The 15,560-nt window shown below is 40.6% G+C and overlaps 1 protein-coding gene across 3 annotated transcripts in view; it reads left to right on the top strand.

The window, feature by feature from the left end:
- The window catches only part of sema5a (sema domain, seven thrombospondin repeats (type 1 and type 1-like), transmembrane domain (TM) and short cytoplasmic domain, (semaphorin) 5A), a 112,673-nt gene that overhangs the window by 59,714 nt on the left and 37,399 nt on the right, over positions 1-15,560 (top strand). For all 3 annotated transcript variants that reach the window (XM_068304485.1, XM_068304486.1, XM_068304487.1), the window contains 6 exons: positions 695-830; positions 4,774-4,978; positions 7,398-7,605; positions 9,254-9,371; positions 11,167-11,348; positions 12,147-12,290. In XM_068304485.1, coding sequence (XP_068160586.1) covers positions 695-830; positions 4,774-4,978; positions 7,398-7,605; positions 9,254-9,371; positions 11,167-11,348; positions 12,147-12,290 — 993 coding nt within the window. The remainder of the gene's footprint in view (positions 1-694; positions 831-4,773; positions 4,979-7,397; positions 7,606-9,253; positions 9,372-11,166; positions 11,349-12,146; positions 12,291-15,560) is intronic.

Raw genomic sequence — 15,560 nt, 5'->3', positions numbered from 1 at the left:
CCTGTTTTCATAAACACTCTTTCCTTTTTTTGTCTCTTCATCTTTTTTATCACCCACTCATAATCACAAATACACACACACACACACACACGTGCCCTCGCACATTCGCAAGGACCATTATTAAAAGCTGAGCAATCCATTCTTTATGGTCAATGCCCCCACTTTGCTGAAAAAGGAGTCTTTTGAAGGGTATTGGAAACATTTCCCCCTGCAGGCACAGAGTTTAATGAACAGCTGCATTGGGTTATAATTCACATCGCCCAAGTCTCACGGTTTGAGTTGAGAGTTAATACTCTCATTCTTTACTTTCTCTTCAGCGAGAGGAGCCTGGTACTTGTTGAAACTGACAGATTAAAAAGTCAAAGCTGTATTTCAGGTCTGAGATGTGTACAGTTAATCAGACACCTCGGACATCTTAATTGTATTCCATTGCTAGATTTATAATCCAATCATGAAGATCACTTACAATGGTGTCTGTCTGTCCACTGTTTGATTAATTTCTTGCTTTCTTTTTTTATTGGTTGAAAGCAATATAAGCATACAGAGGTCAGATCTACAAACACAAACTGAACAGGTTGTCTTCTTATGCTAGGGAGTCTCTTTTCCATGTGTCTTTTCTCTAATACTTGTGTTTCTCTCTCTCTGCCATCCGTCTTGGTGTCTCTGCCCTTTTTTATTCTTTCCTGACATTCAGAAACAGCATTGCTGCCTCTGCGGTGTGTGCCTTCAATCTCAGTGCCATATCACAGGTTTTCAGCGGGCCCTTCAAATACCAGGAGAACTCACGGTCAGCATGGCTGCCCTACCCCAACCCCAACCCAGACTTTCAGGTAACAGAACTAACCCGGCTGAGCCATGCGTGTGTCTCTGTGAGGGGATGCAGATGAGATGAATGCTAATGCCAGGATGCTAACATGATTGAACTGACTGAAATCTATTTAGTAGTTCGTCATCTAAATTCGATTTTGTATTTTATCATTTGCTAATAAGCTTTGAAAATGAACCAATGGCTAGACCCAATCAACGCATTGGACAAATGGAAATTTTGGCATCATGATGACGATTCATGAATGCAATTTACAAAATATGTCTGTGTGTGAGTGAAGAGCCAGTCTAATTGATAATTTACTCATGCATAAGATGGTTTATACCAAACCCAGGGCCCAATCAGCCTCACAATAAAAATGCCTGGGTGAGTGCCAAGGGAAATTTATGCATGTTGTATGTATGTGTGTGTCCTGCTAACTAAATGTATTCACCCTGATCAGCCAGCGTCAGACCCAGAAAGCTCTTCACTCTCATTAATTTCCCATCTCTTTCAATCATCCCTTTTTCTCTTCATGAGCTCACAAATTACGACCGCTCGTTATAAAACCCAGTGATTTTTACAATGGCACAATAATTCCTTTAAGACGTTTCATAGCCTCATTGTCTGAACTGTAGTCCCTTACTAATAAACTGTCCTTGTTTAGCACAAGTGGCACTTTATGTTTATAGCCCCCGAAGCATAGAGGAGCCAACCAATCAGCAAAGGGGTACCTTATCCCAGTTCTAGGCACTGCTCCTTACTGGTGACCCAAAGGGAATGTTTTATTAGCAAAAGTGGCTCTCAGTTGTCACAGGCTTAGCTGATAGCAAGAGAGCTAATCCATGCAGCTCTACGTGAGGGATTGAATTCTCTCCGAGCTCTGGCTGTCAATGGATGGCACACGCCTCACTTCTGTACGTTTTTCCATCACGGGTTCTCAATCATGTTTCCATCAAGTCAGCAGATGCATGAGCATTTGCGACGCCTGATATCGAGAAGTTGCACATGCATTATCTATAATGACATACTCATACAGAAAAAATGCAAGCTGTGACAGTTTTCTCAAGGAAATATACATGAACATGTAACATTATCTACATGTCAAAAATTCACTTGCCGCCAAGAAAACTAATTTGCTCTACCTGAACAGTGCTGACCACAGATTTATCCTACTCCTGCTACATGGTAGAGAGAGTCCCACACACCATAATGCTGTGTTCCTCAAGGATAAACCAGGATCAGTTTCTCCATCCACATCTCTTCGTTTTTGCTCCAGCAAAATAGCTGCTCCTCACCGCTGGACCGATGCACACTTTATCTAGGTTTCAGTGACAACTTCATCAAGCATTTGTCAATGTTGGAAGATTAGATTTACGACCGTAGGATTTATGGCTCAAGCATTTTTTTTCCAGTCGTTTGCGCACATGCACAAACACAAACCTAGTTGGAGAGTAGCATATACGGTGTATACCCGTTGGACACATACACTGACTGCGGTGGAAGTACACGTAGATGGCTGCAGACCGCTGGTTACAATCATAATGAATTCAAAATTCACACTGATTAATGATTGAGATATTATTTTCTAGTGTGTCTGCAAAGAAAATCACCCCTATTTATCAGGAACACACCCGATTGATCCTGCTGGGTTGATTCAGACTGTGAGTTGTGTTGTGCGGAATTTTGCAGCTAATACCATCTCGGCCTTGCATAGGTTTTCTGTCACACTGTAATTGCTTACTGTAAAAAACAATTCATTGTTAAGCTCCGTACGTTATGAGAGAGTCTTAGTCAAATGCTGATGGAAAGGTTTGATATTTTAGAGATTTCAAGCACTAAAAAGACATATTTCCTCTACCTTCCTCTTATTTGTCACATATTTTAGCAAAACACTGTCATAATATTAGAATCATACCTTAATAGGATGCTGTGATGTTGAAGAACTGCAATGCATTTTAGGCAAAAGACCTTTAAAAATACCCAACAGGCTTTAATTCAACCTAATTTCTCATTGGCACTTGTCCTGGCAGAGCCCAGTGCACTGATGATGAGCGAGACAGCCCAGGGTTTGATGGGCCCTGAGCCAAATGATGGTTCTGTCCCTCACCTTGACTGCAGAGAGGAAATCACCACATTTATCTCCATACGCATCCACAAATGTCATAAACCCTTTCAGGTCAGCGCCTAACTTTTTCACAATGTGGCAGAATTTAATCATGCAGACATTTTTAAATTCACATACATGCAGGCAATGCAAGGACAAACCCCCACAGGAAATTAGATGCCACTTCTAAAGCCCACAGGTGTGTTCCCTACATTCAGAGCACATAGTGTAAAATATCCATGTCCTTCTGGACTTTCATTTCTCATTTCCTGATGTGGTGAGGGCACCGATCTATTGCCCATCAAGGGGAATCCCACTATTATTCTCATCCATCAGCCTACAGAAGGCAGGGAATTGATCTGTGTAAAGTGCCCGTGCCCATGCTACTGTATCTACTCATCTGGAACTAATCACTAACCTAGTCCAGTCTCAACTAAGTATGATGAAGCCATGCATAGTTAGCCTGGAGCGAATTTCGTGCAGAGCTTCTGTGATGCTGTGTTCAAAACAAAGCAGTCCCAGTCGTTTGGGTTGGAGTAATTGTGGAGCATGGCTTGTTTTTGTTTTCCCTTCTGTGTCTGGGCGTAAGCCAGTTCCTTGTGGACGACACTTTAATCCACAGTCCTGACCCCAGTCTTAGACTCTTCTACTGTCGAGGACATGCATGACTACCTGTGTACATTCATTTCTGCCACAGTTGGACTGACTTTATGCCTTTTTTGTTTCGCAGAAAAAGAACAACACTGCATTTAAAGCAGAAATTCAATCTCCTTTTGGTTTCAGTTCAGTCTTGTGACAGAACATCAGCCGATCCAGTGGGTTTTAAACATTAGGCTCACACTTCATCATTCAAAATACAAAAATCCATGGTTCTTACTTTGCGTAGATCGCATACAACTTTTGATGCTACTCCCTATGTAGTCAAAAGACTACTTATTTATTTCTTGCAGTTATTTTTTGATATATCAGCAGTGGATCGTGATAATACAATATTCTATAAACCATCGTTATGTATATTATGTTTGCTTTGGTTCCCATATAAAATAAATACATTTTAAAAAGTTGTTGAACTAAAGAAATCAATAGATTAATTGTTGAAAGCAGATATGACATTAATCTACATTATCAGACAAAAATGTATATACTTTTGAGTTTGTAATATTTTCTGACTTATTGTCCCATGTGGAAATAGTTGACATTATTGAATTTCACGCAATAAAATTACTTCGGGAAATATCTTACGTATTAGATGTTTGACATTACGTCTGGGGAGCTGTGGGGATGATTCTGGAATGAAAACATCTCGGCCACAAAAAAAAGAAAGTGCCAGGAATACCTGATAAAAACATATGAATCTATTTTCACGAGATAATTCTGTTGTTCTGGATGGTTTTCCAAGCAGGTCTTAACATTTGTGTGCCATTAATTTAGATCCTTTTTGGATTATATTTTTACGTCATATAATATATGTAATCAAGTTTTTGAAGATGCTAGTTTATTTTGCTGAAATCTGAAACATTAGTTTTGTGAAACAATAAAACTCCCCACCACTATGTATGCAAATAAGAATCTAATAAAATAGATAGCTACTTACGCAGTTAAAATGTTTAACTCTAATTCACTCTTCCAGCCAGTGTTTTACTAGAAAGCCTTAAGGTTGTGAGGATAGCAAGCCATCACAGCGAGGCAACAATTGACTCTAACGCTTGTTCATTTAATCATTCAGCCCCTCTCTTTTCCCATCTCTAGAGATACCTCTGAACAAAAAGCTGCTTATTAACATATCTTGCCTCCCCGAACAGCTTAACTTTTATTATTGTAGTCAGTCAAACATGTGCTTTCTGTCTTCCTACCCCCTCAGTGTGGCACCATCGACTCTGGCTCTTATGTGAACCTGACTAAAAGGAATCTGCAGGATGCTCAGAAGTTTTTGCTGATGCATGAGGTGGTTCAGCCCGTGGTACCCGTGCCCTACTTCATGGAGGACAATGTCCGCTTCACTCATGTGGCAGTGGATGTGGTGCAGGGGAAAGACATTCTGTTTCATATCATATTCTTGGCTACAGGTTAGTTCTAAAATTATGTGTCTGTCTAAGCTTCTCCCTGTTTGTGTCTGTTCATGCGTGAATTTTGTCCACACATGATACACATTATAGTCTCTTTGTTTAATTACGAAACTATTTTTTGAGCTCTTGCATGTGTCTATTGTGATCTAAATATGAGTGATGGGGCCTTGCATAAACAACACAAGATTTCCCTTGTGGTTACATCTCTGGAAAGATTTTTGTATTATTTTGTTTGCGTTCACAGGTTTGATGTGGGTGGGGGGCGGCATGGGAAGAATGCTTGCATACTATTGAGCAACAATACTGGAATCAAAATGTGCTGTTATGAGGCTGTTTGTCACTCAAATCTGTACAAATCACATCTGCACAATACTGAAAAACCACATTAACAAACTTTTAAGAGTGTTAATCTCTTACTAAATAAAAAATCAACCTTATTTAATGCTCCTATTGTCATTGATATTGATTAATAGAAATGAATACCACCAAGTTCAGTAGATGTAAGCCTTTAAAAGGCACTTCTGGCATTAGGGGGGGGGGGGCTTTGTGTAGAATAAGAAATCCAGAAGATCTGGAATTGTAGCGAGGCATCAAAGTTTTGTCCTCTGACAAAATTTTGATCTGGCTTTACCTCCATATGTCCTCCATATGCACAGACACACATCACATCACATATAGCTCCCATCAAGACATGGGAGACGGCATGGAACAGACAACAGTCATGTGTCAAAAGAATACAGATGGGGTATTAATAACACAAACACATTGATATGATTTAACCCCTCCATATTTTTTTTTCTGTCTGAACTACTGGCACTGCCTTCTTATCCCAAGACTGTTTGATTAAACTGGGGTGGCGTATGTGACACTAGACTTGAAAAAGTGCTGAAAACAGTATCAGTAAGATAAGACACCCAGCAGTGTTTAGTGTCTGTTCTGTACCATGATAAACAAACAGTATGGATTAGGAGGGGATGTACCAAACAGAAGTTGAACACAGTGACCCATTTCACTGTGCTAATGTACTATGGGGCCACTGGGAAATGTCAACATGATCCTCCTGATATAGCGTCGGTGTTATTTTAGGATATCACACATTCAGGCACACACACACACACACACACACACACACACACACACACACACACACACACACACACACACACACACACACACACACACACACACACACACACACACACACACACACACACACACACACACATACACACAACTTGTTCCAGTTAACTGGCTCTGTGCTTGGCATTTCCAAAACTCCCCTCTCATTGTTTGCATTGTGTTGTGATCAATGTAGCGTCAGGCCACAGCTGCCCACACTGCAAGCTCCCCAGACAATAACCAGACGCTAATGAAAACATCTGAAACACTGCCAAGGCCATTGGGTAGCGCACATATTGCGCCTAATCACATTCAATAATTAACGCTGAAACACTCTTGGATGATTGGGGCCGTCGGGGGGATACCTGATATCTGTGACTGGGGGGCTGAAGATGTCAAGGTATAGGGTTCTTTAATTTATCATGTGGCATGAAGCAAAATTTGCCCTCTTTAATCTTCAAACGTCATTAGCATTTGTGTTTGTGCAATGACAATAATGTGAATTCAGTTAGAGTCAAGAGAACTTCCCCAGTCGACCAAACTCAGAAGAAAGAAAAAGAAATAAAACAGTTGTTGATGACTGAGAAACAAGTTGTTTCCCATTGAAATGAACAGTTTATATGATCTATGATCATTTAATTTTAAATTGTAATCCTTACACAATTCTTTACTTGAAATGGTCATCACATTACTCTTATTTTTATGTTTCCCAGGACTGGTTGAGGCAATCCGCGCCTTACTCTGGAACTACCTATTAGCAATTCACCCTTCTTTCCTTGGCATATGTACCTAATTATTTTTCTTCACCTCGGGGATTTCATGTATAATGGATGATGTTTGTTTTAGCCCTCCCACAAGAAAATATGCTCCCCTCACTGGGCCTACCTTACATAAAATGAAGGTCAAGGCATAGTCACAATGACTTGCACACCCGCATTCCTCTTTCTCAGAACTACAAAGTCGTTCCGTCCCATGGAATATCCCCTCGAAGAAAAGTAGGCCAGAAATCATGCATTCAGTTGCCATTCGCACCTAAAGCGCTGCATGCTGATTGTTTAACCAGGTTCGGCACAGAAGCCACCACCGACCTGTTTGAAAAAGGCAGTGGTTGTTGTGATTGTTGAGATCACATGGACTTGTGTGCAGTTTTGCTCATGCAGAAAACGTCTTTTCATGTTTTTCCCTTTCAAACACTGCTGCTCATCCTCTCCTCTCATTTCCCTGCCAATCACTTTGCCCTTTCTCATGCAGATAAACACTCTCCATGCTATGTCTGATCAAACTCCCTCTCCTCTTCCAGATTATGGGACTATCAGAAAAGTGCTTTCCCCCCTCAATCAATCCACGGGAAGCTGCCTGCTGGAAGAGTTTGAGTTGTTCCCACCCAGGAAGAGGCAACCGATCCGAAGCCTGCTGATCTTGCACAGCCGGAGCGAACTTTATGTGGGTGTAAGAGACCAGGTCATTAAGATCCCCCTCAAGAGATGCAGCTACCACAAGAGCAGAGAGTGAGTTAATTTCTAAACTGACGCCATTAATCTCGACTGATGCTGTCAAAAGCAAATATGCAGACAACAAAGTTTCGAAGCTCCCAGTTTCATAAGATGCTTTTTATCTGAGAAGACCAGGCCTGTGTGTTTGTCAGGGATATTTGCTGAGGTCTAAAACCCTTTAGCTCAGCTTTTGCCTGAAACACCATGGCAGCCCACGGCTGCCCTCTGTCTGTCCATCTCACTGTCTCCCTATTGTCATCACTGAATTGTGCATTTTCTGCTCTGTATGCATTTCTGTTATAGATGTGTGTACATGTGTGTTGAACAGATATACTGTATTTTGTCCCAAGATGCTCCATTAAGGCATAACTACTGGCAAAAATAATACAACAAAAAGAGGCCGGTCTGTGACTACCCACCATAAGATTTAGATTCCATCCATCATGTCATGCAGAAAAAGGAATCACATGTGCATTATCTCTTATCTCTGGCACAACGAACTGTTGCAGGAAGAATTAGGGCTTCATGCTACAGCTGTGCATCTGTGATATATGCAACAGCCATCATGGCAGTTTAGAGTTCTCTCGTTTTTCGAGTCCGAAACTGAATAGGTAAAAGAAATAAAAGCATATTGGCTACAGTATAGGGAAAGAGACTGGGTTCATTTTATTTGACGTTTATCAGCAATGTTAGTGGGCTTTTTGTTTGACTGTGTTTGCCGTATAGCTCATTGATAATAGGTGTACAATCCTCAAAACCCTCAAGCTCCTCTGAAAGATGGGTATCATCTTGTTCTACAGCCCTTTCATTTTGCACGTCTATCTTCAGCCTACTGATGTCCTTGTGCATAACTCAGCCACCGTCTTTGTGTTTTCCTATGCATGCATTCATGCAATCAACCTGTCTATACTTTTGTGCCAGTGAGATATTGAGTCCCTGCACGTTGTGCACATGTGTTAGTGCATACACTTGCTTAATTGTGAGGAATGCCACGGGCAACTTTGGTTATGTTTCACTCACAGCATGTCAAGCAGCGCTGGGTCTTAGGCTGAGAAGTATGTCATTTTCCTGTCACTGTAGACTCGTACTTGCATGAAAAGGGCAACATCAGGCTTTTTATTGCAGGCAATAAACAATACACAGCAGATAGGCCAGAGACAGATACAGCTATCTTCACTACAGTATACCCAAGGTGAATATTTTTTGGGTTCATAAGCTATTTGATTTAGATCTGTGTGTGCATGCAGTTACACAACTATAATCCTGGTTCCCAGATGAAGATTATTTAGGCTTTTTATACAATTAACTATTGGAGATCATTGCAAGACCCTTTATGATCTTTACTTAATGATCCTTTCCAGGCTATTCCCTGCTATTTTCTGGTCTCTCCTTGCATGTGTACCTTTTTTTCCTATACCTCTCCCCCTATCTTCCACTTCCATCTTATCGTTCCCCTTTCCTATATTTGAACCAATCATTCCTCTCACCACCTTATCTCACAAATATCTCTAAAATCTCCCTTCTTTTAATATCCCTGTCTGAATGTGATGTCTGCTTTCATGTTTTGTCACTGTATGCAGATCCCGCTCTATTCATATATGACAGTTCAGTGAAAGCCAATATAAAAGGTTACCATGTTGTCTTCTTTGTTATTTACTCTCAGAGCCTGTGTGGGGGCCAGGGATCCGTACTGTGGTTGGGACCTGTTATTGAAGAAATGCACCACACTGGAAGAGAGTGTAAGAATGAGCCAGTGGGAACAGAGCATCACAAAATGCCCGGTGAGTTGTTGCATCATTCATACAGACATCGTTGTCTTTTGCTTGTTTGTTGCAAGCTTCTTTGTCTTTGTCTTTAAACTTTAAAGATATTACAAAACACAACTATCCCACTTCTATCCATGCTGTCTTCTTGATGTGAATTTATTCTATTCATCTTTGCTTCTCTCAACACACTTGCAGCTCCTAAATTCAGTCAAGGAAACCTGTCTTCATTGAAATAGTCATCTTGCAACTGAATAACTTGAATTTAAAGAGCAACACATAGCAGAGTGCTGCTTCAATCATTCAACTGCTTGTTCATTAGCAAAACTGCTCTTCCATTTATTTTAACATGCACCAAATTTGGGAGCAATATCAGCGGGCGGTGAGCCGATCAATCTGAGCTTGGCTCTGCTGTTTCTCAGACATCATTCTCAGGCTGGTCACAGCGGAGAGCGCCGTGCGCCTCTGTACCCTTTAATGTGGCTTCATGTTCCAAGAAGTACTTGGTTGCCAAGCCACTTAGCGCCCAGTGGCATCTGTCAGCAGAGCACTGGCACACACTTGCCCAAATATAATTCACATGTGCATTTAGATAGGCACATGGTCTCACACAGTCATTAATACATATGTGCATGAAATGGCTTATACGTTATTATTCTGCGAAAGTCACAATTGGATACAACTATGTTTATGTTCATATTTCAAATGAATAATTATTCATTTCAATATTTCAGTGTCCTGTTAGCCAACTGAAGGTGTTGTTGAAGGGACCTGTATTCTTTTCTGCCCAGCATCCTTTTCAAATCTTCCTAATTCTTTCTGTTTCCTCCTCCCTGCTGGAGGCACTCAACTCTCCGTCGAGTCAACATTATTTCAGGAAATATGTTCACTATTCACTCTCTTGCTAAGTAACATTAAAGATCAGTACCAACTCATTGCATACAATAGAGCTTAATACAAAGTTCTGCTTTGTGTTGGGACTGGGAATGAGTAGTCAAGAGTTAATGTGACTCTGTTAGTACACAAACTCAATATATACCTAAAGAAAAACATGTTAGGTACCATGCAGGTTATATCTCTCTGTGATATGTACTTCAAATTATAGTCTCAGTTGTATGGCTAAGGCAAAGATGCATTCTTGTCTGGCTAGTTGTTTTCTATCTCTGCACGCCATTGATGCAAATGTTGGATGTATCCATGGAAATGTGTTCTATTACCGGTAAGAGCTGAGGGCAGACAATATTTCTGCATCTGTAAAAGCAGATGATGAACACTCTTTGTTTTCTACCCTGTACGAAATTGTTTTTGCATTTTTAGATCACCCAGAAATGTGGCAGCGATATGGCTCATATCATCTGCAGCCCTGAATCCACACCGGTGCCTTATTGTATTTAGCTCAAATGCCCAGAACATCACTCGTAATTCATAGCTCCTGCAAAATCAGAGCCTTCCCGTTTCATTCTGTTTTGCTTCAGATGTCTATTTATGTTGCCATTTCTATTTCCTCTTATTCCTGTCTTTTGAATGGGTCCATTCAGACCATTGATTTGCCTTTCTGAATTTCTCTTTCACTGTTATGAAACCTCATCATATCTTTCAGGTGTTGACAGTATTTTTTTTTCCTGTATGCCTGCATAATTTCGGAGGCGTTGTAGATAATGCAATGCTGTTATTTCTGTCTATTTATGAAAAATCAATTTGTACCTATGGGCTATGTTTCCCAGAGCAGCACATCCCAGAGAGCAGTCTTATAAAATGACCACTTTCTGATAAAATCCATTACTTTTTATTTTGCCCTTTGCATTGCTAACAGATTCGTAATGTGACTGTTGATGGGGGTTTTGGCGCCTGGTCGGGCTGGTCCACATGTAGTCATAATGATGGAGGCAGTGCGGGGACATGTCTGTGTCGCACACGGGCCTGTGATAACCCCACCCCTCAGTGTGGAGGTGAGCAGTGCCACGGCATCAGTGTGGAGGTCGCCAACTGCTCCAGGTAAAGTGATCTAACAGAACATACTTAAGAATCTTTCTTCTTTTTTGTCAGCACCTCTGAATTTGCATGAAACTGTGTCCCAAAAAAAAAAAGGGTGGTACACTTGTTAATTTATTTCCTGCATCGTTATGCATTATCATCACATATTCATGAACTAATTGTACTGTGTTGTGTATTCATTGTCAGTTTGAGATATAAAATGTGTTGATTGGTTATGGTGTTTTTGCTCATTCAGCTGATCTACTTTTTTTTTCACACTTGGAGTTAAAATTGATTTAGATGTGGTTCCTCTTGAACGGTGCGTGTTATCACATTTTATCTTCATGAAAAAAACAATGTATGAGATGAATGCCAAGCAACTCGGATCACGTTCATTATTAGTTCATTTATCTATTGATTTTAAAACATCGGCATTTAAGACACCAGGTCACCTGTTATTGCTTTTATTACTTCAGCTATTAAATATATCAGCATCTGGCAAAATAAAACACCCTATATAACAAAAAGAGATGAGAGTCACTGCCATTATTTGTATTGGTGTTATTTTTTCAAAATTAGATTGGTTTAAGTCTCTGAAAAACTCTGAAAAATATCATGACTCAGCTTCTAAACTATCATTTAAATCTTCTGTACAGAGAGAAAGACGAGCCTTGAGGTGTTTCATAAGTTGATGAGATTGATGTGACTCAACAGTAAATATTTCCTCGTTATAATCTTGTTGCATTCTGCCAGCATCCATCATCTCTCCAACAGTGACTAGATTATCTTAAACTGATGTTGTTCTGTGGGTCTGCATAGAAATGGAGCGTGGACTCCCTGGACCTCCTGGTCTCCCTGCAGCACCAGCTGTGGCATCGGATTCCAGGTCCGCCAGCGCTCCTGCAGCAACCCTACTCCTCGACATGGTGGACGAGTGTGTGTGGGCCAGAACCGCGAGGAGAGGTAGACGACAAGACACACACACACACACACACACACACACACACACACACACACACTGTTCATACATGTGTTTATTAAAGCAAATAAGTACTTTATGGTATACGTACATTTAGTGCATGTTAAGAGAACAAAAACAAACTTCCTTCCATAATTTGCAACCTATTATTTCGCTTTGACAAAGTTTTTTTTCTTTTTCCTTCCCTCACTTCTGTCCAACTTTGTGACAGCCAATTAAGAAATGAGGGGGATAGGCCCGTGCTTGGGTGATTATCTTTCTTTCACACACTGTCTTCAGTTTGAAGCTTTGGAGGCTTTGGCATACAATAATCGTCTTTTTAAAGATGTTTGTGTAGTTTCTAAGCAACCTTCAGGGCCAGAAGAAAAAATCTCTTCTTGTTTTTTCAAGGACAGAGATTGTGAAACAGCACAAAGAGACGTACAAAGCAGCCCAGGTAGAAAAGGTCAAGAGCTGAGAGGTTCTACTCATCTTACAATTTATTCTGGTTATCTCAAACTTAAGTTCATTGTTTGCAGAATCGAAAAATATCTGAAAAACTGACAGCCTTCATGTTTTTTAAAAAAAAATAAATCATACCTATGACTCTAAAATCAGTTTTAACATGGCAGTCAGAGACTGCAACCTGATTATCTCATCAGGTTTGAGAGATGTGTACCTAAAAAGGTACACAATGCGCTGTCGTTCCTCGCGGATAAGGCATTCCAGGAACCACACGTGATTAACGAATTCCCGCAGTAGAGCGACGAACTATTTATCTTATTATTTACGTTTATTTAAATTTAGGCATAGGGTTCATAAATTTAAACTCTTATCGACTGTGTGAAGCACTTTTGTGTCTCACGGAAGTCCGAGACTCACAGAATGTAGCGCACATGCGAGTACGGTATCACGTGACTGCCTTCCAAAAATCTGCGATGAGTACAAAAGTTTAAATTTGACCTTGAACTAGTTTTGTCAAGGTCAAGATTATCATCTCATTGTCATCCCCTTTGCCGCCCGAGTAATGTGCTTTTTCTTTCGTCTTTCTATCTGCAATGGTTGTGAAGATATTTGGTGGACGGAGGAACACACATACACTAAGAATTACAATACATCACCCTTAGCAGGATGTAATAAGGGGCATTTACTTAACCACCTGAAGTATTTTCCTATCCATGGTGTCTGTATTATATAGTGAAGCATCACAGTGATGTTTGTAAACTGCCATTAATGCAGTTTTGTAGCAGAAACAGTGTAAATAAGTACGGTTCAGATTGTACAGGGAAGGAAAGGGAAGAAATCAATTGTTACCAGTCATTACCATGGCAACAGAAAGAGGTTCAGAAATAGTACAGGACCTTCAAGGATGAGCTTTATATCTCATCTATTTTCTTCACTTTTTCTGTGCCTCTTACGCTCCTCCAATCTACCACCTCCCCTTTAGTAACCCGCTGCTGCTCCTGGTGGAGCAGCGCCTTTCTCAAGGACTGCTCCACCATGAGCTCAGAGGAAAATTCATGAAGTGACTGCCACAGTCCAGTTACTCATGAAACCCACACCTGGAAACTGCTGGCTGGCACTGAAGACCACAGGAGGTCTAGAAACAGGTTTCGCCGCCTCTTCTATTCCTGTCTGTGTGCTTTAATCCCCTTTGTTTCTTCTCCCAGTTCCTGCTCTGCTCAGCTGTTTAAAACATCTTAGGCCATTTAGGGGCTAGCTGTTAGGATTGGAAAAGGATTTTTTGCAAGTGGTGAGAGTGAAGACAGTTGGAGAGAGAGAGAGAATAAGAGAGAGACAGAGCTCAACACCAAGGCAGAAAGACAGAAAGAGAGATGTTAACAGATGAATTATGTCCTGTCACTTAAAATCTGTCAGGGGAGAAAAAGACAGAGATACTGTTGAGTGTGTGTGCGTGTGTGTGTGTGTGTGTGTGTGTGTTTATGTGTATGGGTGTGCATGTGGGTGGGTGGGTGTATATATCAGAGGAAGCGCGGGGGCACTTTAATATGAGCATTTCCACATATTTCAGGTGTGTGTAACCCGATGATAATGTAATAGATCTTCTTTGATGGCATCCAAAAACTTGCGCCACATCTGTTGTTTGTAGTTCCCCATGTGTGAAATAGTTAACGTCTTCTTTACAAGCTTAATCGCCACAGCATGAAAAGGACCAACACTTTATTAGGTATTTGCTAACTGAATGATTCTTTTAATGCAGTGAGAGGCTTTTATTTTACGGGATGCAGGCCTCCTCTGAGACGTGTGAAGCATCTCCAATAAGCCTCATGACTCACTTTGCTCTCACCACGTTGCCTTGAGTGCCTGCTTGTATTAAATCTCTTGGCGTATGTTCAAATGCTTTTGCATATGGTAAGAGCTCATATTTCATGCACATGCGTATTTCAGAAAAATTATTAGTTTAGAGGTGAGCGTCTCTCACTTTGCGTTGTGTGTATTCAAACCAACATGATTCCTGTAAGTTTGGCTCTGATGTTTGCAGCATGCAGAGTTTTTATAGATGAAGCAAATGTGCTGAAGCCGACCATGTACGGCAGTGCCATGGGCTTAAATCTGGCGAGCTAATGCCTTCATTTATGAACCTTCTGTTGGTATTTCCCCTCAGCATTCTGACATTGTCCACACTGCTTACTCAGCCTATAGTGAGTAATTAGCAGCATTTTAGTCTGATCAGCACTCTGTGTTGTTAAAGAGAAAAGGATAAGATGAGCTAAAGCCTCTGATTGGGTCTGAAATGATTAAAGAGTGTTTGGTGATGATTTTGAAACTAAATCTGCTCCATATTGATTGCAATAGTTTTTCTTTGGGCGTGAGCTCAGGCATCTTTCTCTTTCTCTCAGGACCATCTGAGTTTGTAATACATGTTCTTCCTCACTTTTCTCTGCTACTCATCCCAGCTGTATCATCCCACTACAAACACACAGATTAGTCAAAGTGGAAAAAGAATACTCCGCTAGGAGGATTTTAACATCCAGGGTATACAAAGATTTTGATTTGCTGCGGACAATAGGAGAATTTTTGAGAATACTGAAATGGAAATACCCAGTCTGAGCCTCTGGAGGAAGGGTATTAACTTAAAGCTACTTCAGTTCAAGCAAACTTAGTTATCCTCAAAAGGTAGCCATGTGCCAAAACACAACAAAATAGCAATAAAAGCAGTTTTATAGGATGCATAAAATAATTAAAATAAATTATATAGCTCTAATAACCCCGGCAATTGTCTGTTATTGTATAATGAGGACCGAGTAATTAAG

This window comes from Antennarius striatus, chromosome 20, assembly GCF_040054535.1.
Source record: "Antennarius striatus isolate MH-2024 chromosome 20, ASM4005453v1, whole genome shotgun sequence".
NCBI lineage: Eukaryota > Metazoa > Chordata > Actinopteri > Lophiiformes > Antennariidae > Antennarius > Antennarius striatus.
Note: the sequence above shows the minus strand (reverse complement) of the source record. Positions and strands in the feature narration are given on the sequence as shown.